Here is a 20,129-nt window from a genome sequence, read left to right on the forward strand (position 1 = left end):
GGTCTCGCGCTGCCGCTGTCGCGACATCCACTCGGGCCGGCTGTGGCACGTCGTTTGGGCGGGAGAATCGGAGTCATTTTAAGTTGGGGGAAAAAAAAAAAAGACCTCCCAGATCGTCGAGTCCACAACCTGTGACCGAACACGATCGTTCGTGTCAGCCAGACCGCAGCACTCAGCCCCACGTCCAGTCTTTCCTTAAACACCTCCAGGGGCAGTGACTCCAGCACCTCCCTGGGCAGCCCATTCCAGTGTCTAATCACCTTTTCTGTGGGGAACTTCTTCCTAATGTCCAACCTAAACCTCCCATGACACATCTTAAGACCGTGCCCTCTTGTCCTGTCGCTGGTTGCCTGGGAGAAGAGGCCGACCCCCACCTGTCTGCAGCCTCCTCTCAGGTGGTTGTAGACAGCAGTAAGGTCACCCCTGAGCTGCCTCTTCTCCGGGCTGAACCCCCCCCAGCTCCCTCAGCTGCTCCTCACAGGACCTGTGCCTCAGACGCTTCACCAGCTTCATTGCCCTTCTCTGGACAGAGCTGGTCCTCCAGCCCCCCAGCATCTACTTGAGCGGCAGAAAGCATTGAGGCTTCTCTTCTGCAGAAATCCAACGTGGGATGGGTCACTGCTGCAGGCTCACTGCTCAGTCAGGATCCTGAGGGGGTTTATAATGGCTCCAAGGAGTTGTGACACACGGGAACCAATAATAGATGTGTCATGCTGCAGAGGGCCATTGGGGAACAAGAACCTTTGGTCTTGGCCGTCTGTATTCAACTACCTGAAAGGAGAGCGTAGCCAGGTGAGGGTAGGGCTCTTCTCCCAGGTAACAACTAACAGGATGTGAGGAAGTGGCAAGAGGTTGTGCCAGGGAATGTTTAGATTGGAAATTAGGAAAATTTCTTCACTGTAAGGGTTTGTAAAGCATCAGAACAGGCTATCCAGGGAAGTGTTTCCACCATCCCTGGAAGTGTTCAAAAAACAGGTGGGTATGGCACTTGAGGATGTGGTTTAGTGGTGGACATGGCGCTCTTGGGTTAATGGTAGATAAAAGGATCCTAGAGGTCATTTCCAACCTATAGGGTTCTGTTCTGTTGCTTGAGCTGTATGGTATGCATGCCTGCAGATGCTCGTGAAATAAGACATGTCCAAAATCCATCCTGCAGCCACCTCTGTGCAAATATGGGCTAAGGCCAGAGATGTGTTTTGGCCTTCTTTTTTCAAGTTTTATTTCTAAGGTGAGTGGAACGTTCCAGGTTATTGAGACAGTTGCAAAAGTACACTTAGTCTGGGACCTTCAAAGTGTTTTATGTTACATGAGTAGAAGAACTGTTCTTGACCAGCCCTTGGGAAGAAGCCAGTAAGAGGGTAGGATGCAGACTTAAGAAAGCTTGTGTTGGAAGGAATCACTCTTTCCCCAAGTGTTTGTATCTTTTTCTTTCTTTTGCCAACAATATGTAATCTGCTAATACTGATATAAGATTGTAATTAGAAAACACAGTGCAGTGGTGTGAGCTGGTTAGGTAAGGGCAACAAAGGCAGATGTTGACGTTGCTCCTGCTTTGGTGGCATCTTGGCAGCCTTGCTTTTGAATAATGTGTTTAGTCAAATATCTTTTTATTGCTTTGACTCTTTGCTACTGACTTCCTGAGGAAGGGATTGAGAAGAGGAAAATGCTGCTTTGCTATAAGCTAATAATTAAACAATTAAGTGCAACAAATAAGAGGCACATCACAGTCTGTTGCACTGCTGAAAGGAGTGGCAGCAAATAAAGCACGTGGGAACTATTTCCAAAGAAAAATGTCGCAAGAAACTTTTTGGAATTGGACATCATGAAGTAAGTACCCCTCTCCCAGCTTGCAGTAAAAAATCCTTCTATAGCATCTCACTAATTAAAAAAAAAATTAGAAGACAACTTTCTGGCTTGATAATTAGTTTTACTTATTTTTCTGGCTGTTTTCTTTCAGGCACTCCTTGCTACAGGGCCCAGACAAGATACCAGCATTTTCTACGAAATTCGCACATATGATATTAAGCCATCGAAGATGAAGGAGTTTTTGGAAATGATCAACAAGTACATTCACTTTCGTACGACTCACTCAGAGCTAGTGGGATTCTGGTACACGGAGCTGGGAGCGATGAATAAGGTGTTCCACATTTGGAAGTACGGTATGACCAGCAACCCTTTGCACTGCTCTGCTCTCTGTGTGTTCCCTGTCTCATAGGCAAGAAGGTGCTGGCTTTTATTTGTTGCTCTGACTGTAACAGGTGCCCCCCAAAAATCGCTCCTGTACTGATTAGTGAAAAGAACAACTTCAGAGCCTGTCAGGACAACTTTGACATGCTGGGATGAGAGAGTTAGAAATGTTCTAAAGCAGCAGTCTCTGCTCAAAACAGTTATAATAGAGGAAGAATGGTAGAGTGTTTTGTTCATGGTAAATATTTTTAACTTGTGGCCAGCTCCACAAATGCCTTCAGAATTTCAAAATGAATGGAGAAAAAGGAAATATGCACATATATGCACTCTATGTGTGTTCGTATGTGTGTATAATTGTTCACAGATTTTCGCTCGGTGTAATTCTTCTCAAATTTTAGCTTCCTTAAAACAGTGAGCGCGCAGTTTGCATGCTTAAACTCCTTCTGCAATTGGCCTACGCTGAGATAGGAAGACAACCAGTTCTGACTTCTCAAGCACACAGTGTTTTCTTGCAGCTTTAGCCTTGGTAACAATAGGTTTTTTGCAGTATAATCAACTTTTTTATGTTGTTGGAGTTGGTGCTGACATGAAAGGTGCAGGTGAGCCAAAAAAAGCTACACTTACGCCAGAAACCAGGTGCACTGGCCATGCTTTTTGTGGAGACCAAAGGAAGTTGGTACTTGGATAATGGAGAGGTGGGAAGGCACACCAATATCATTTCCTTGGATACCAGCTGTAGTCCAGGGTATATCTGCTTATTGAGACAGTGTGCTCATCAAAGTCCAGCATGTTCACAGTACCTGTTTAGAGTAAAGGATTGCCTCTTTTGTTTTGGAAGGGTGAGTCATAAAATCATAGACTCATAGAATAGTTTGGATTAGAGAGGACCTTAAAGATCATATAGTTCCAACCTCCCTGCCATCGCCAGGGACACCTTTCTCTCAGTCATGTTGCTCAGGACCCCATCCAACCTGGCCTTGAACACTTCCAGGGATGGGGCATCCACAGCTTCTCTGGGCAACCTGTTCCAGTGTCTCGCCACTCTCAGAGTGAAGAATTTCTTCATTATATCTAATCTAAATTTTGCCTAATCCCTGGAGGTGTTCAAGGCCTGGTTGGATGGAGGTCTGAGCAACCTGGTCTGATGAAAGGTGTCCCTACCCATGACAGGGGAGTTGGAACTAGATGATCTTTAAGGTCCCTTCCAACCCAAACCATTCTATGATTCTAAATCTACTCTCTTTCAGTTTAAAGCCATTTCCTCTTGTCCTGTAGAAAGTTGTCCCCTGTAAAAAGTTGTCCCTTGTAAAAAGTTCCTCTCCAGCTGTCTTGTATGCTCCCTTCAGGTACTGGAAAGCTGCTCTAAGGTGCCTCTGGAGCCTTCTCTTTTCCAGGCTGAACAGCTCTCTCAGCCTGTCTTCATAGGATAGATGTTTCAGCACTTGGATCATTTTTCTGGCCTCCTCCTCTGGAGTTGCTCCAACAGGTCCATATCCCTCTTATGCTGGGGGCAGAATCACCTCCCTCAACCTGCTGGCCATGCTGCTTTTGCTGGAGCCCGGGATGTGATTGGCTTCCTGGGCTGCAAGTGCACATTCACATTGAACTTCTCATCCACTACCACCCCCAAGTCCTTCTCCTCAGGGTTGCTCTCAGTCCTGGCCTGATCCTGTAACTGGGATTGCTTAAACCCACATGTGTGACCTTGCACTTTGCCTTGTTGAACTTCATGAGGTTTTCACAGGCTCAGCTCTCAAGCCTGTCCAGTTCCCTGTGTGGCATCCCTTCCCTCCAACAGGTTGACTGCACCACACAGCTTGGTGTCATCAGCAAACTTGCCGAGGGTGCACTCGATTCCTGCATCCATGGAAGATGTTAAACAGCACTGGTCCCAGTACTGAGCCCTGAGGGGCACCACTTGGACATTGAGCTGTTGATTGCAGGTCTTTGAGTGCGACCATCCAGCCAATTCCTTATCCACTGAGTGGTCTGTCCATCAGATCCGTGCCTCTACAGTTTAGAGAGTAGGATGTTGTATGGGACGGTGTAAAATGCTCTGCACAAGTCCAGGTAGGTAGTGTCAGTCACTCTTCCCTCATCCGCCAGTGCTGTAACCCTATGACAGAAGGCCAAACACCAAGTTTGTCAGGCATGATTTGCCTTTAGTGAAACCATGCTGGCTGTCACCAGTCACCTCCTTGTTTTCCATGTCCCTTAGCGTAGTTTCTAGAAGGGTCTGCTCCATGACCTTCCCAGGCACAAAGGTGAGTGAAACTGACCAGGCTGTAGTTTGGCAGGTCTTCCTTATGTCCTTTTTTAAAAATGGACTGCCATAACTTCTCAAACATGATGGATAGTGGCTTAGCCACTTCTGCTGCCGGTTCCCTCAGAACCGACGGATACATCTTATTGAGTCCCATGGGCTTGTGTGCCTTCAGGTTCCTTAAATGGTCTCACACCTGATCTTTTCCTACAGTGGGTGGTTCTTTGTTCTCCCAGTCCCTGCCTTTGCCTTCTGTGACCTGGGTGGTCTGGCTGGAGCACTTGCCACTGCAGACCAAGGCAAAAAAAGGTCACTGAGGACCTCAGTTCTTTGTCATGACCAGGCAGCCATGTCTCCCCTTTCTTCCAAAGAGGGCATGCATCTGTCAACAGGAATATTTTGAGTTCACCTGCATCTATGATGAATAAATTGTCCTGCTTCTCAGAACTTTTTAGCCTTGGCTATTGTTATTATCTCTAAACTAAAAAAAAAAAATAATCTGTGAGAAACTTTTAAAGTGCAAAACAAAGGAAAAACCTGTACTTTTTATTTGTTTCGTAACAGTGTTTTACATGTCTAAGTTACAACATCCTTTCTCCTTGATTCATCAAACCCCTGCTTATACCTTTTTAGTAGTTAAAAGTAATTACTATATTTACCTCTTAGTCTCAAAATACTGATATTTCTTAAGGTTCTTCCTTCCCCTTTTCAGTTGCTGGATTTTTCTTGCATAGTATTGGAAGCTGTCTGCATAAATATATTCTTTAAGATGCTACTGCAGACTAACCAGTTGAAATTCAGACACTCTTAATTAAGTAGTTTTGGTTTTAATTAAGAATAAAAAGAAGAAAAGGTTTAGCTTTTGGGGATTTAACAACTTTTTACGTAGCTGAACACACAAACATTCCTTCTACACTTTTAATGTCACTTTATATAAGCAAAAAACCCATACTTTTATTAATTTTTTTTCTTAGTAGGCTATTATTTATCTTGAATTTTTTTTTCCACTTCGCTTCCTTATCCACTGTGCTTTCTCTGAATCTACTTATCCTTGGTAACTGTTGCCACATCCAGTAGTGCCTGTGGATGCCATATGTAAATGTCCTTTAACTGTAAAATTCGTTAGCAGATTTTAACTGTGTTGTAAACTTTCTTGGCTTGAAACCATTTTAGTCTGAGACGTAAAGCAGAATTTAAAGGTGTTTTTTTTTCAGAATTTAAAGGAAACTTTACCACATCTGCTTCAAGCTAATATTCTGTTTAAAAATACCAGTTTCGAAATTAGATAAGTGCAGCTTGCCTTCTTGTAATTTTGATTGAGTCTAATGTGACATTAAATGCATTTTTTTCTAGGGTTTTCTTTTGCTTTCTTACAGATAATTTTGCCCACAGAACAGCAGTCCGGCAAGCACTAGCCAGTGACAAAGACTGGCAGGGAAAACTTACGTCTGCAATCCTCCCCTTGCTGGAGAAGCAGCACAATGAGATCGCTTATCTGGTACCTTGGTGTCAACTTGGAAAGCCTCCAAAAGAGGGGGGTGAGCTTATCTTTTCTTCTGGTGATTAAAGTTACCGATAGTAACAAAAAATGGTTTAACATTTAAACCAGCTGTTGCCTGGTTTTATAACCCCTTATGTAACAAAGGCACGTACGTGCACCCATGTGAAAAAGGTGACATAACACAGACAAGGGACAGAGTTTTTAAGAAGGATTTTACACTAACTTACATCAAGAACTGACTAAAGCCTTGGTAGTTAAGGTTGCTGATGGTCAGGGTTGTGAATTGCTAAATGGACGTGCAAAATGGCAGTGCCATAGTGGTGGTCAGAGCAGTCATCCCAGACTTCCTTTGTCTATCCATCAGTGAGAGGGGATTTCCTGGAGATGCTGGGAATAATGATTGCTCTCTTTCACAGAGATTCTTCTCTTTTATCAATTTGCTTTGTTACCGATTGTTTTGATTCTTTTGCATAATAGTTTAAAAAAAAATCCCTACCTTTTAAAGATACATGCAAGTCAACCATACTTTGTTACAGTCATAGGTTAGGTGTCAAATTCCTGTCCTTCTGTATTCTAACTCTCTCTGTAGCAAAAGCTATTCCCAAGCTTACGAACATTTGTAGAATTTGTTGCATGAAGTGGCATGGAACAGGCCTTTCTTCAGCCCTCAGCATGTGCATACATACAGTAATCTTCGTTCTTTATTTCCCCAGGATTCTGAATTTTATGCTGTTATAGTTGAATCTGAAAGCAGTCCAGTTTTCTCCTAAATCTGGAGAGATGACTTTTCAGATGCTTTGTTCCTGTTGTAGTCCATCTCCAGCCCATTGCTGGAGAATGAGACCAGACATATAGCAAGTGTCTGGCTTTGTATTATAGTGTCAGCAATTGTGATCTGAAGTAACTACCTGAATGGAAAGAAGACAGGTATGAGCACTTGTGATTTCTGCAAAGTAGTCTGAATCTCCCAAAATTTCCAGGCAACACTGAAAATTTGCACCGGGTGCTGGCATGAACGGGCAGTCTCCTGCTGACCCCAAATGGCAGGGAAATGCAGTACTCATTTCACAATAAATACATCATGGCCATAACACACTGTTCCAGAACTGACATATTAATTTGTATTTCCTTCCCTGTGGTGGTGTTTGCCTTCTCTTCTAGGGGTATATGAATGGGTTACTTTCCAGATGAAGCCTGGTGGGCCAGCGTTGTGGGGTGAAGCATTTCGAGCTGCAATCAATGCTCACATCAACACAGGCTATACCAAGCTGATTGGTGTTTTCCATACAGAATATGGATTACTTAACAGAGGTACTACTCGATTTCTGATACAGACTTTGGCAGGGGAAGGGGCAGAGGATGAGGGGCAAGCCCTGGTCTTGCATCAGGATTGGCCAGCTTGCTGAAAACGGTGTGGATCACTAAAGTCCTGTAAACAGTCCTTGAACCCAGCTTTGTTTGTTGGGTTAATAGGCTTAAGCTCGTTGCCACAGTCTTAAAAGTCTCTCAGATCTGATGTTAAAGTCAAACTGTGTAAAAGCTCAGTAAAGGATCATCCCACCACTGACTTGCCTGGAGAATTCTTTCTGCTAACTGCAAGGCTTTTAACAGATGAAGGCAGATTGCTAGGACTTACAGTGCATGCTGTATTGCAGCATAACAGTATTCAGCTGACTTTATTTGTACTTTCTCAGTCCATGTGTTGTGGTGGAATGAGAGCCCAGATAACCGAGCAGCAGGAAGACACAGAGCCCATGAAGATGCCAGAGTCGTAGCAGCTGGTAAGAGATGATGCATCCAGAGAACTCACTCATGTTACCTGCATGCATGCTGAGAAAAATATTACTTCTCATTGGAAGTTATGTTTTAATTAAACATGCATTTAATTTCAGTGCGAGACAGCGTCAGGTTCTTGGAGTCCCAGCAAAATGCACTCCTGATTCCTCTGCAGTGCTCACCGCTGAAATAACCTTCTTCTAAAGGGTGTAACTGATGGCAAAAGAGACAAGATGGAAGTGCTGTCTGCAAGTGACATGGATCCCCATACCCAGTGAACTGAGCTGTTCTTCAGTTGACCCAAAAATGGATGCAAAATCCTGATCACTAGCAGTGTAAATCAGCATGCTGCTATCAGTTGTTAAAAAGAAGTTTATGATGTTGTTCCTACCTCTCCAGGAAAGAGAACTTGAGCTGTATCACACATGACGTGAACCACACTTCACCAGTCTTTAATTTTAACCCCTAAGTTCTTAATACTTTTTCAAATAGCTAGATCCCTTATCAAACCTACTAAGTTAAGTGTTCTTTTCCAACACTGCAGTCAGGGGTGGTATCACTTTGCTAACATATTTTGGTGCCTCTTATAATTATCACATCGTGGTTATTCCATACTGTTTTAAGAAGGAATGCTCCCACATATACCTTACCCAGTTAAGTTTTAATCAGACATCTCATTGGGATACTCTATTAATTCTGAGCAAAGTAAAACATCGACGTAGCTGGACTTGGACTTGGGTGCTACAGTGGAGCTGGTCAGGTGGTGTGGAGCACCCTCTTCTGCAATTTATAGGTACTAACTATAAACTGCAGAGCACTTGGGAGTCTGTTCCACACATTCATCACAGACCTGCAACGAGCAATTGATTTAATATCTCTACTGAGGTATCTTTGTGCAGTTCGCCTAATGATTATTGCTTGCTTAAAGTGCATTAAGATCTCACAGAAAGCACTGTAAAACAGCCATAGGCAATTATGCTTATGTCCAAAGTACAACTTACATCTCTGTAATGAAAATTCAGAGACAGGTACTTGAGTTGGGATTTAAACATCCAGAGAAATTTGTTATGCTCTGCAGCTGGATTTGACAAATAAACCAAACACTGTTTTCATGACTTGCTAGAGACCTCTTTATTTACTAAGTTTAGAAGCTTAAAGCATGTACCTTTCACATCTTGTACCACCTTGCTTGCCTGAATAGTATGTACTCCATGCTAAGTTGTAGAGATACTGGAATGTTATGCATCCAAATTCACAACAAAAGAAAACCCGTGCTCCACAAAAGAACAAATGTAAAAATGACACTTGTGAAGACCAATGGTGCTAAAACAGCTTTATTTTTTACTTAATACAAGGCAGAGTGCCTTTTAATACTTCACATAACAGATATTAGCAAATACAAATATATATACTTTTTTTTTTTGCTTTTAATGAAAATGTCCACTTTAGGATTTAACTTAGAAATTTCAGTTGTGAAATCTCTCTAGATTTTTGCAAAGTTAACAGATATTCCAGTGCAAAAATAGATCCCATTACAGATAGCATAAAGTGCTTGGAACGAAGGGCCAACTATAATTCAGGAGGGAAAGATAAGCACAAAGTGGTGGTTTAACCAAGGGGAAAATCCAACAACTCCTTACTGAAATACAAATGTACTACAAAGAGGGATGCAACATGTCAATAGTACTGCAGTTTAAAATAAGTTAACACCTCAGTGCAGTTTCATTATCAAGAGTGGTTCATATACTGCGTGTGTCTCTAGAGTGATTTTTTTCCCCATCACATACTTGAACGAGTAAATTAGTGGCTGTCTGAACTTCACGACAAATCTTCATGCCAGTGTTGCATTATGCTGTCTGTTCAGTACAAACAAGGCAGATCAGAGCTGTGAAATAGTTTGGTTAATATCCACTGTAACGTTTTAGCACAGATAGCAGACCCTTAAAGCATGACAATCACAGGGCAACAGGAATCAAGAATCTTTTTGTTTGGCTAAGGAAAGAGGATGACATAAGTGTTGTTTCCTGATAAATTAATAATTTAAATGAGCAGCTACCAAGAGCAAACCACAGCCCTTTCAGGACCAAATCCAAATCCTCCTAGAACTCGTTCTAGTTCTACATGCACTAGTTTGGTGCAGTGTAAAACTTAAGCCCTTCACTTCAGCGACTTGATGCTGATTCATAACAGTGGTTTTTAGCAGTGGTAAGCATCCAGTACATGCTACTTGTTTCAATGATACTGCAACATACTTGCAGCCTGTTATGGAGCAATGGCTGTAACTCAGCTGTTTCCACACCTGGAAGTCTGATGTGTTCATCACCCTGTACTCATCCCCATAGAGTGATGCTATAAAGGTAACAACAAAGTATGTTTTAAGTGAGGTATACCGATCCCCTTTACACTCCTTTCTCAATCCCCTTAGCAATGTATTATACAGATTAAAAAAAAAAAAAAAAAGGTATGCAAAAGGCACTTCTGCAGAGCCTGGAGTAAGCTCTAACTTTACCTCAAGACAGGACATGGAGGGACTGGGAACTTGGTTTAACTGTGTTTTAAAAATGTTGACTTGGTCAGTGTTACCAAGTGTACTTGGAAATAGGTCATCAACCTTTCTTCAGGCTCGTGCCAGCCTCTTCATTGTTTGCTGGGCTGCTAGGAACATTCACAGAAGAAAATGGTCCATGATTGATTCATGGAGTAGCATCAAGAACTAGTGCAGAAACTGTGTGGGTGTTTAAGGCAGAGACATGACAAAGGAATAGCCCAGGAACTGCACTTAGGTTCAAACCTCGTTACTGAACCATTTCCGAATGTAAAAGCAAGACAAAGGGGCCCTGAAAGCATACTTTCCCATGACTGTTGTACAATGTGAACAAGAATTCGTTGTTCTCACTATATAATTTCCCCTCTAATATTATTCTGGCCTTATAAAACTTGAAAAATTGATTGATGAACTGCAGTGCTACTATTTCGAACTATCTTGTTCTCCAAGGGGATTTTTGCTGAAGCAGTTCTCACATGTATAACGTATCCCAAAGAGGAGACTCCAAGTTAACAATCTTCAAACAGCCACAGTAAGAGACAGATTTAAGGCAAATCTTCAAACTAGGCTCAAAAATCATTCTATAGATCCCTCTCCTGAGACACTTTGGCAACATATTAAAAATAGCATCCTGCAGTCCTCTGAAGAATTCTTAGGGTTCTCCTTCAAGAAGAACAAGGACTGGTTTGATGAAAACAATCAAGAGATCTAGGAATTGTTGAGGAAGAAGAGAACTGCTCACAAAGCACACCTTGCACTGCCATCCTGTCACATAAGAAAGGCAGCCTTTCGTCTTGCATGCAGCAAGCTCCAGCAGAAACTCCATGACATCCAGAACAAGTGGTGGATCAATCTAGCAGAAAAAACTCAATTATGTGCAGATATGGGCAGAAAAGGTCTATGGCAGATTTTGGAGTGTTTAGGACGTCCCCCCAAGTTCCTTTAAATGATCATCTCACTCCTTGACTCACGGCCAAGTCAGATATGGCAATGCACTTTCTGAGCCCTTTCTAATAACCAATGGTGTGAAACAAGGCTGCGTTCTCGCACCAACCCTATTCACAGTCTTTTTCAGCAGGATGGTCCAAAGGGCCACGGCAGACTTCGATGATCAGGATGGGATCTACATTCGATACCGTACTGATGGAAGCCTTTTCAACCTAAGGTGACTGAAGGCCCACACCAAGACCTTAAACCATCTTGTCCAGGAGCTGCTCTATGCTGATGATGCCGCCCTTGTTGCCCACACAGAAGCAGCTCTGCAGTGTTTAACATCCTGCTTTGCAGAGGCTGCTGAGCTTTTTGGGCTGGAAGTCAGCTTAAAGAAGACAGAAGTTTTCTATCAACCTGCACCTCAGGAAGTCTTCCATCATCCCCATCATGAATGCAGCTACCCACCAAATAGATAGAAAGAGAGCATAGCATTGGGGCATAATGTGAAGAAATAGTGTGGCTACAGAGATCAACTGAAAGTGTTTTTAATCCCTAATTATGCTACCTACATATTTAAAGTCATAAGTAATACTGTTTAAAAAAAAAAATAAAAAAATCCGTCAGCGGGGTGGGGGCTGTGGGGGGCTGAGGGCGGCGGTCCCTGCGGCTTACAAACTATTTCCTGTACCTTGTCTCAGGGAGAGGAGAGAAACTTCCACATTGTCTACTCCGCTTTTGGAAATATGTTTAAAGGTACTTTTCTATTGTAATTTTTTTAATAATAAAACCGGTGATTATTATTAAAAGAAAAAAAAGGGGGGGGGGGTGGAGGGAGGGGGAGCCCTTGGGGGGACAGTGCAGCGAAGTGGGATAGGTGAAAGCAGGAGGAGGCAGAGCAGGTGCTAATTCCGCTGGGTACAGAGGGTATGGCCCCCACACTTCGGGGCTACTGGGGTAAAGTGCAGGCACTGTGAGCTCATAGGGCTCCTGGGCGATGAACTGAGGTACGGTGGTGGGGAAGGGGGTGCTGGGATTTGGGGTGCCCACCAGCTTGCTCTTGGCCATCTTGGTGTTGGCCTTGGCGAACTCCAGCCACAGCGTCTGGGGGATCTCAGGGTCGAAGCGGATGCCGTTCAGAGTGTTCTTCACTGCCTCTGCCTCGGAGCGGCTGTCGAAGCTGACAAAGCCCACGGGCTGCCTGGAGGTGAGTTTGATGAGAGACCCCTCGTACCCCTTAAAGGGCTTGAAGAGCAGGTAAAGTGTGCCGAGCCGTGCCCCCCGGAGCCGCTGTGCCCCATATCGGCACTGTTCGAGGAGCGCGGTGGGGCGGTGCCCTGTGGGACGCTGTGGGGCCACTGGTACCAGATGCTGGAGGAGGTTTTCATCGAGGTGCGCGCCAAAGACGTGCGCTGCAGCCTGGGCAGCCGCGACATCATGCTGGCCACACAAGGGCAGGAGCTGCTGCAGAGTAAACTTTCTGACTCTACAGTAACTGATGAAGGAACATGGACATTAGAAGACAGGCAGCTGATACGAACAGAGATGCTGGAGACTGTCGGACATCTGTTAGAAATGAATACGCTGCTGATCTTTGGGTACAGGACCAGATGCAAAGGAAGCTTACACTGGAGCAATTCCAAAGAGAGAACCCTGGATTTGAAATCAGTGGGGCAGAAATTTATGGAAACTACAGTAAAGGAGGACCAGACTTTTCTAGTCTTGAAAAGTAAACTTTTTATCTGTGTTCTTTTAGAGGAATTACATGTTACAGTTAAGGACTGGAATCACGTAACTGGTGAAGACTTCAGTGATCTCTTCAATGGATTGTTGACAAAACTAATTACTTCAGTGAAGAGAAAGGTCTCTTCCAGCAGAATGAAGATAAAATGTTACCACCTGATTTATAAGCTGCAATTACCTTATAATACTACAGGACAAATTATAGACAAAGGTCTACATAAAAAACTAACATCCTTGAGCAGTAAGTTTGGCTTGGGTATTTTTTTCTTATTAGAAACACCATAGTAAACTGGTCAGTTATAAATCTACCACTTGTCTTTATACATCTTATTCTTGCTTATCTACATCTGAGGAGGAGCAGCCCCAGGCACCAGCACAGCCTGGGGCTGATCTGCTGGAGAACAGCTCTGCAAAGAAGGCCCTGGGGGTTCTGGTGGACAAGCTGTCCCTAAGCCAGCAGTGTGTCCTGGGGGACAAGAAGGGCAATTGGATCCTGGGGTGCGTTGGGAAGAGCATTACCAGCAGGTCAGGAGGTGATCCTGCCCCTCTGCTCAGCCCTAGTGAGGCACATCTGCACTGCTGTGTCCAGGTCTGGGCTCCTCAGGACAAGAGAAAGCTCCTGGAGCAGGTCCAGCAGAGGCTGTGGAGATGATGAAGGGACTGGAGCATCTCCTTATGAGGAAAGGCTGAGGGAGCTGGGGCTGTTCAGCCTCGAGAAGAGACACTGAGAGGGGACCTCATCCATGTCTGTCAGAGGATGACCAGGCTCTGCTTGGGGGTGCCCAGCAATGGGACAAGAGGAACAGGCAGGAACTTGTGAGAGGTTAAAGAGCAGATACTACAAATCTGAGTGACAGCTCATGACTTAGAATTTGCTCTTGGCATTAGCAGCTTGTACAACTACTGAGTTCGCTGCTGTGGTCCAAACCCTAGGTCTGCTTCTCACCCACTTCCTCCCACTAGATATTCATGCAGCTGCTGCAGTACCTCAAAGGAACAGTAAAGTACTTAACTACACAAATAGCTAGTCAGAGTGTGTTATTGATTGTGATGCTGGTGGGACAATCATATGCATTTGGAGGGTACACAGTTCTGTATATCACAACTTGCTGATGAAGATACATGGTTATCATTGCCCATCTCTTGCCATCCCACCTCCACAGTACTGCTTTGTGGCCTCAGATTTGTCACTACTGATCTATACCAGTCTAGAAAAAGCAGCTGGTCAGGTAAGTTTTCTCAATCTAAGGCTACAACACTGGTGGTGACTTTTCTTGCCACTGACTGTTCTGGTACATTCATTGCCAGCAATGGATGTAGCACCAGCAAATTCCCACTCCTGACATGAACGTTCTACAAACTAAAACATGCATGTCTAAAATACCTGTAAGTAACCACTGGCCCTGACTCCTCAGTGAATTATTTTAGCAACCCTAAGAAAAACATACTGTGCAGAACAAGATACAGTATGGTTTAAAGCCCACAGCATCTAGTGGGTGCTTTACCACAGCTTCAGAGTTATACTGTAAGGAGCTAAGTTCAAGTCTTTCACTTGAAAACAGTACAAGACGACTCCATGAGGCACTGCCCCTGTAAAGGAATTGTTTTCATTGCATTGAATTGCATTGCATTGAATGGTTATCAGTAGAGTGTCCAGTTTCTTTTCCTCTAGCTTCTTCTTTGGGAGTATCCTATCCCAGGGAAAGGAAGTTTGCATTCTGCTCATCATTTCTTTGATGAAATTGGCTCACACACAACTTTCTTTTACCTTCTCATCTTGCAGGAAGGAATTAAGGATTGCAATGTCTACCACAGTCTGGTTTTTGTGTAATGACAGGTCCTTGCTATGGTCGTCGTCGCTTTGGTCCTTAGCAAAATTTACAAATACCTACAGGAAAAAAGAGCATGTCACACACCTGGATTTTCGTTAATTTGGGGCATTTTAAACACTGGGCATCCTGAAATAGTCTTGGGATTCAGTACTCTACTTTGTTGAAATGCCCTTAAAAAGAAAGGTCCAGTAAATTAGTGGATTTATTCCTACCTCTGCTCAAAGAAGCTTTTGGCATCCAGGCTACTAAAAACTTACTTGGTCAAGTGTTGTCTGAGAAACGGAGTAGTCTTCTATGTGGAGTCTCTTTTTGTTCTGGGAGAGAATACTGAATATTTTGGCCAGGGAGGATGGTGAAGAAGGAAGCTGGTACTGCAGCATATTCCGATGCTTTTCCTTCAGGACACTTCCAGGGAAGGCATGCCCAAAGAACTCCTCAACAGGCTTCAGGTCTGGGTTTGCCCCTGCAATTCTCACCACTATGGTGTAACCATCTCCAAACCTGCAAACAAGAACACCAGCAACAAGGCTTAAGTGCTTCGGAAATACAAGCGCAGCTTAAAATCCATCAGCATTTCCCACAGTCAGAATAGCAACAGGAACGCTGCATGAAGAATTAAGCCTGACTGTATCTCCCTAAAAATGCAGGCAACTCTGTGGTGTAAGTGAAAAGAAAACAGGTACCTGTTCTTTAGATGCTGGACGCTGCCCAGACACCTGAACCGGCCATTGACCATTATCGCCATTCGAGTGCACAGGGCTTCACATTCTTCCATGCTGCAGGCAAGAGTAACTTCATTAGCACTGCAAACAGCAGTGAAGGGCAGAGCAGCCAAGCTGAGCTTAGCACCCAGCCCTGGCAGATGCAAAAGCCAGGGTACGACACAAGTGGGCCGCCACGTACCTGTGAGATGTGAGCACCACTGATCTCCCCTCCTTGATTACACTCAGAGCACAGTTCCACAAGAAACGACGTGCTTTGGGATCCATCCCTGTCGTTGGCTCATCCTGCAATATGTGTACAAAACACCAGATTACACTGCTACATTCCACTGACAAATACCTCGTCTGTGAAATGACCTGTCCATTCTGATTAAGCATACTGGAAACACTGAAAATAGGCAAGTTTGACTCATTTTCTAAAATGAGAAAATAACTTATGCTCTAGATTTTAAATTAGCAAACACATCCTTTTCAGAACTGAGAAGTACTGATTATTCTGCAATTACAGCACGTTGAAATAGCCAGTTCTAAGACAAGTTGAAGCCAATTAGCTTGTTTAAATACAGTACAAGTCTACTTTCTTATGCACTCTGAACTTCAGTAATTCTAGTATCTGTCCTCAATTTTAATCTAGGGAATGGTACAATATTTATTTCCAATTTTCAGTCGATTATTGAAAACACAGTCAGATTTGTTCATGTCTAGCAAGAAGGCTGTAGTTTTTTGTAGGCATAGAAATCTTGAAGCTGCTGACGGTTTGGCATCATGTTTGAGACCCCCACTTCACAGTGATTTTCCAGAAACAGAAGCCCGGAGGCACTTTATAGCTTGCACCTACATAGGGAATATTTATTTCCATGTGCTATTTGTTCATGTTTAAGTGATTAATGATGTAGTTAAACATTAGTTGGACATGAAATAGCTAGTCTTCGTTTGAAGACGGTTTTTCTATTCTGCAAGAAAACTGCTAATGAGCAAAGGTTGCAGACTCACCAGGAACACCACAGGTGGCCCTCCAATGAGGGCAATGGCCGTGGAGAGCTTGCGTCTGTTCCCCCCGCTGTAATTCCCAGCGTATTTCTCTCCATATTTCACAAGGCCGAGTTTCCGAATTGCCCACTCGCCAACCTACGGCAGACAGCACATCACCATCTTGAATCAAGCACAGCAACATCCACACAAGGAGATTTTCCTTATGAGCTTTGGCTTTGAAAGCAGTTTTTAGAAGGGCCATTCATCCGAGGACATGATGTGCACGGATATGGCTTTTGAAGCACCCTGTTCACCTCCAGAGCAGGATATGTGCAATCCTGTCCCTGGGAGGCCTGAAAAGTCAAATGGCTGCAGCTGATCAGTCAGTGAGCATGAGTTTAACACCAGCTGAGCCACATTAACCACCGGTCTAGTGCTCTTAGCAGCACCAGCTTCAGAGAGCTTTCCTGCTCCTGTGGGCTTACAGCAGGGATATGGTCACTACTGACACACAGCAAATCCCATCGTGGTGCATCTTAGCCCTTCAGACAGATGGGATCTGTCTGTTATTCAGGAGTATCCCTAATGGTGCCAGTAGACAGGCACTGTTGCCCTACAGACTTAAATGGGGAAGGGATCCAGCTACTATTCAAATCATATGCAGACCTGGGTCCCTTTTTTTATGGGAGCCGGTGGGAATATCAAACAGAAGAACTCAGCAGCAATCTTAGAAGGAGCTTGCAATTTTCACCCATCATGCCTACTCTAACAGAGGGACTCAAGCTACTTGGACACACCCTATATAACATCTACCTTCAGCTGTTCCTGTTTTGTAGCACCCAGGTCTCATGCAGTGAAAACTGCTGTTAACTCAAGGAAACAGTGCTGAGAAGAGTGCTGTATGGTACTGGCAGCTGTGATTAATTGCCTAAAGACCATTGGTGTAACTCCACGTCTGAATGCTGAAATAGCAGCACTTCAGTGATGAAGCATGATCAACTGGAAAGCTGTAACAGCCAGCACAAGGCTTCTGTTAAGCTGCAGAGTTTGGTTCCTGGGACTCTGAAGAACTAACCCTTGACAGCAGGTGAGGTTCTCCAAGACCTGCAACTCCACAGCCCTTAAATTCTTAAAGAAAGTAATTCAGTGGAGAAGGGCTTCCACTATGAGAACACAGGACCCAAATTATCTGCCCTTCCATTTAGTACACTTCTCTAGGCAACACTGAAAAAACACCACAACTTTTGGATTGCTCTGAAGGGAAGGGGGGCAGATTTCACCATACAGTACCTTCAACACTTTCACATCATGGCATTTTATGTCTTGCATTGAGGGTGCACACAACAACTTGCAAATTGGTTACTGGGGTGGGTTCTATGGTGTTTCATTTACCTTGCAGACTTCTTTCTCTGGAACACCCCTCAGGAGAGCAAAGAACTCCAGGTGCTCTCGCCCTGTCAGCAGTTCATTAACAGCATCAAATTGTGGGCAGTAGCCCATGTTCTGATGGACTTCTTGAATGTTGGAGAGGATACTGTAGAAGAAAAAACCCTTTGTTAGGATTTCAGGAGTACATGCTGCTATTTTAGATGTTAACAGGAGGAAAGTGAAACAGCAGTTTTGGAATCACTGAACTAACGAAAATACAGGATCCTCAAAGTCCATCTCAGCCAAGACACGTTTTCTCTCTCCCACTCTTCCAGTTCTTTTTTTTAAAAAAGGACATTTAAATGTGAAAGAGCAGATATTCAGAAGTGACTACCAGACTAAATCAATTTTCTTAAGGCCACTGAAGTATTTTACCATACTTGAACAAGGGCTGAAACAGATGCCAGGAGTTGTAAAAGGAAAAAGTGGAAGTGAGTTTAGATGTGGAAGTGGAACAACTACTGCAAAAGCTGGAGGAGAAGGCAGTAAAGGACCTACTTCCACACAAAGCAGAGAAAAGATGCATTGTCTTTCACCTGTTTCCTTTGAGGAAAGCTTCTCCTCCTGTCACATCTGTATCACCAGTTAGCATCTTAAAAGTGGATGACTTGCCAGCACCATTTACTCCCAGGAGTCCAAAGCACTGGGGATATAAAAGAGTACAGTGTGTTTGAGAACGGGATTCAGCTGCATCACTTTCAGCGCTGACAAGAGGGGAAGGAGCAAACTTGATCCTCAGGGCAGCTGGAGAGACTCTTCAGTGCATTTTCAAAAAAGGTTTTCTAGGCTTTTATTCTGAGTATAAACCTTTAGGCTGGGAAAATGAAGGAACTGTGGTGTCACATTGGTACATCGTCACCACAGTGTATCCATACCAAACCTTGGATAGTGGAGTTTGGCCTCTGGTCCCAGAAACAGAGCTCAGTATTTTCTTCAAAGGCAGAGATACACAGAATCAGAAACTGCTTCCGTTTCCAGTTTCTTCTGATGTAATTTGAACATTCACTGGGGTTTGATCTTACTCTACCCTGTGTTGTCTTGTGGCTCTTAAAATGCTGCAGTAATAGCAAAACAATGCATTTGACAGATAAGCTTACCTCTCCAGGGGGGATTCCAACACATATCCTATCAACTGCTGGCTTTCGCTTCATTCTGTAAATCTGAAACCAGAAGAAAAAAGAATGAGAAGGAGAATGTCAAAGAACTCTCACAAGAGCCATACATACTTAACGCTCCATACTTGATCCAATTTTGACCCCACTAAATTCCTCTGATAAGGCATGGTGAACTACATAGTTTTGTGTCAACAAGTAGGAATGCAGTTCTCTGTCACCTTGGTTAGCTCCTTGATTTCCAAGATGTCACTCTGTCCCCCTCCACTAATTATCCTCTGCCTCTCTCTGGTTACATCCTCATCTTCATCATTCACAGGAGGCAGCTTGGCATAGACAGGCCTGGAGAGAACAATGTGACAAAGGCTTAGCAGAAGATGACAGGGCCTTCACAGATAACGTTCTCCCCATTTCACAAGGGACAGCGATGAAAACGTCACCCGCCCATAGTGGAGCAGTGGAGAGGACAACCTACCTGGGTTTTATGAAGAACCTGTACTGGATGAGCACTGTGATGAGAAAAAAAACAACGCCCTCTACTGCCATGGCAAAGAGGTTCCTTCCCACCAGGTCCCATGACAGAGGGGACACAAAACGGTTCTCTCCTGCCAAAAGGAGACGAGACACGCAATCACTTTTCCAGAGCAAGGGGAGTGGGCTAGCATTTCTTCACCAAGTTGGGCACTGGGACAACTGGTGATCAGCCAGGTGCAAGAGGGAAGGGATAGACCACACAGGGGACAGCTGTGGCTCTGTACACATTTCTTACTGTAGCAAAGTTGGGACTTAGGCCCAGAGAATTCAGTCTGCCAAAGAGCTGGATCACCTTTTCAAAAGGTTAGTGAAGCACAGGAAGACTATGACTCAGGCCTGGCATCTGCATGCCAGAAAAAAAAAAATAAAATCCAGCTTTCTAGAACCTCAGCCACTCATCACACTTGCCCTAGTGGTCCTCTCCATACAATTGTGTTTGTGCATTTTCATTTAATTCCCTTAACTCAAAACACTGGGGTTCTGTCTGCCAGGTTCTGTTCAGTCCTTGTAACAACCTAAAGTGGGTGGCTGTGGACACTTGCCACCTTTGATCAGATCTGTGCTGCAAATTGTGTCCTTTCAGT

The 20,129-nt window shown here is 44.0% G+C and overlaps 2 protein-coding genes and 1 pseudogene across 4 annotated transcripts in view; 2 read left to right on the forward strand and 1 right to left on the reverse strand.

Moving 5' to 3' along the window:
* The first annotated feature begins 627 nt into the window (after window positions 1-627).
* On the forward strand, window positions 628-8,842 carry NIPSNAP3A (nipsnap homolog 3A). Its single transcript, XM_017822503.1, has 6 exons — window positions 628-1,827; window positions 1,958-2,159; window positions 5,827-5,988; window positions 7,113-7,262; window positions 7,646-7,732; window positions 7,844-8,842. Exons 2-6 carry the CDS (start codon window positions 2,036-2,038, stop codon window positions 7,918-7,920), a joined length of 600 nt encoding a protein of 199 aa, XP_017677992.1. The 5' UTR covers window positions 628-1,827; window positions 1,958-2,035; the 3' UTR covers window positions 7,921-8,842.
* A 2,509-nt stretch (window positions 8,843-11,351) lies between these two features.
* LOC108500987 lies at window positions 11,352-13,152 on the forward strand (annotated as a pseudogene).
* Window positions 13,153-13,647: 495 nt separating this feature from the next.
* ABCA1 (ATP binding cassette subfamily A member 1) overlaps window positions 13,648-20,129 on the reverse strand; it is a 90,816-nt gene continuing 84,334 nt past the window's right edge. For all 3 annotated transcript variants that reach the window (XM_017822476.1, XM_017822474.1, XM_017822475.1), the window contains exons 41-50: window positions 19,487-19,616; window positions 19,233-19,353; window positions 18,997-19,059; window positions 18,436-18,542; window positions 17,864-18,005; window positions 16,493-16,627; window positions 15,681-15,784; window positions 15,461-15,553; window positions 15,035-15,278; window positions 13,648-14,833 (exon numbers count right to left, since the gene is read on the reverse strand). In XM_017822476.1, coding sequence (XP_017677965.1) covers window positions 14,693-14,833; window positions 15,035-15,278; window positions 15,461-15,553; window positions 15,681-15,784; window positions 16,493-16,627; window positions 17,864-18,005; window positions 18,436-18,542; window positions 18,997-19,059; window positions 19,233-19,353; window positions 19,487-19,616 — 1,280 coding nt within the window. In that variant the 3' untranslated portion in view covers window positions 13,648-14,692. The remainder of the gene's footprint in view (window positions 14,834-15,034; window positions 15,279-15,460; window positions 15,554-15,680; window positions 15,785-16,492; window positions 16,628-17,863; window positions 18,006-18,435; window positions 18,543-18,996; window positions 19,060-19,232; window positions 19,354-19,486; window positions 19,617-20,129) is intronic.

Source organism: Lepidothrix coronata, unplaced genomic scaffold (assembly GCF_001604755.1).
Source record: "Lepidothrix coronata isolate B3197 unplaced genomic scaffold, Lepidothrix_coronata-1.0 Scaffold98, whole genome shotgun sequence".
Taxonomy (NCBI): Eukaryota; Metazoa; Chordata; class Aves; order Passeriformes; family Pipridae; genus Lepidothrix; species Lepidothrix coronata.

Bases quoted from the DNA above. Each gene is read 5' to 3' on its own strand.
- NIPSNAP3A (XM_017822503.1), top strand. From the start codon at position 2,036: ATGAAGGAGTTTTTGGAAATGATCAACAAGTACATTCACTTTCGTACG. The intron at 2,160-5,826 runs GTATGACCAGCA...GCTTTCTTACAG, and splicing joins GTTCCACATTTGGAAGTACG to ATAATTTTGCCCACAGAACA. The intron at 7,263-7,645 runs GTACTACTCGAT...GTACTTTCTCAG, and splicing joins ATATGGATTACTTAACAGAG to TCCATGTGTTGTGGTGGAAT.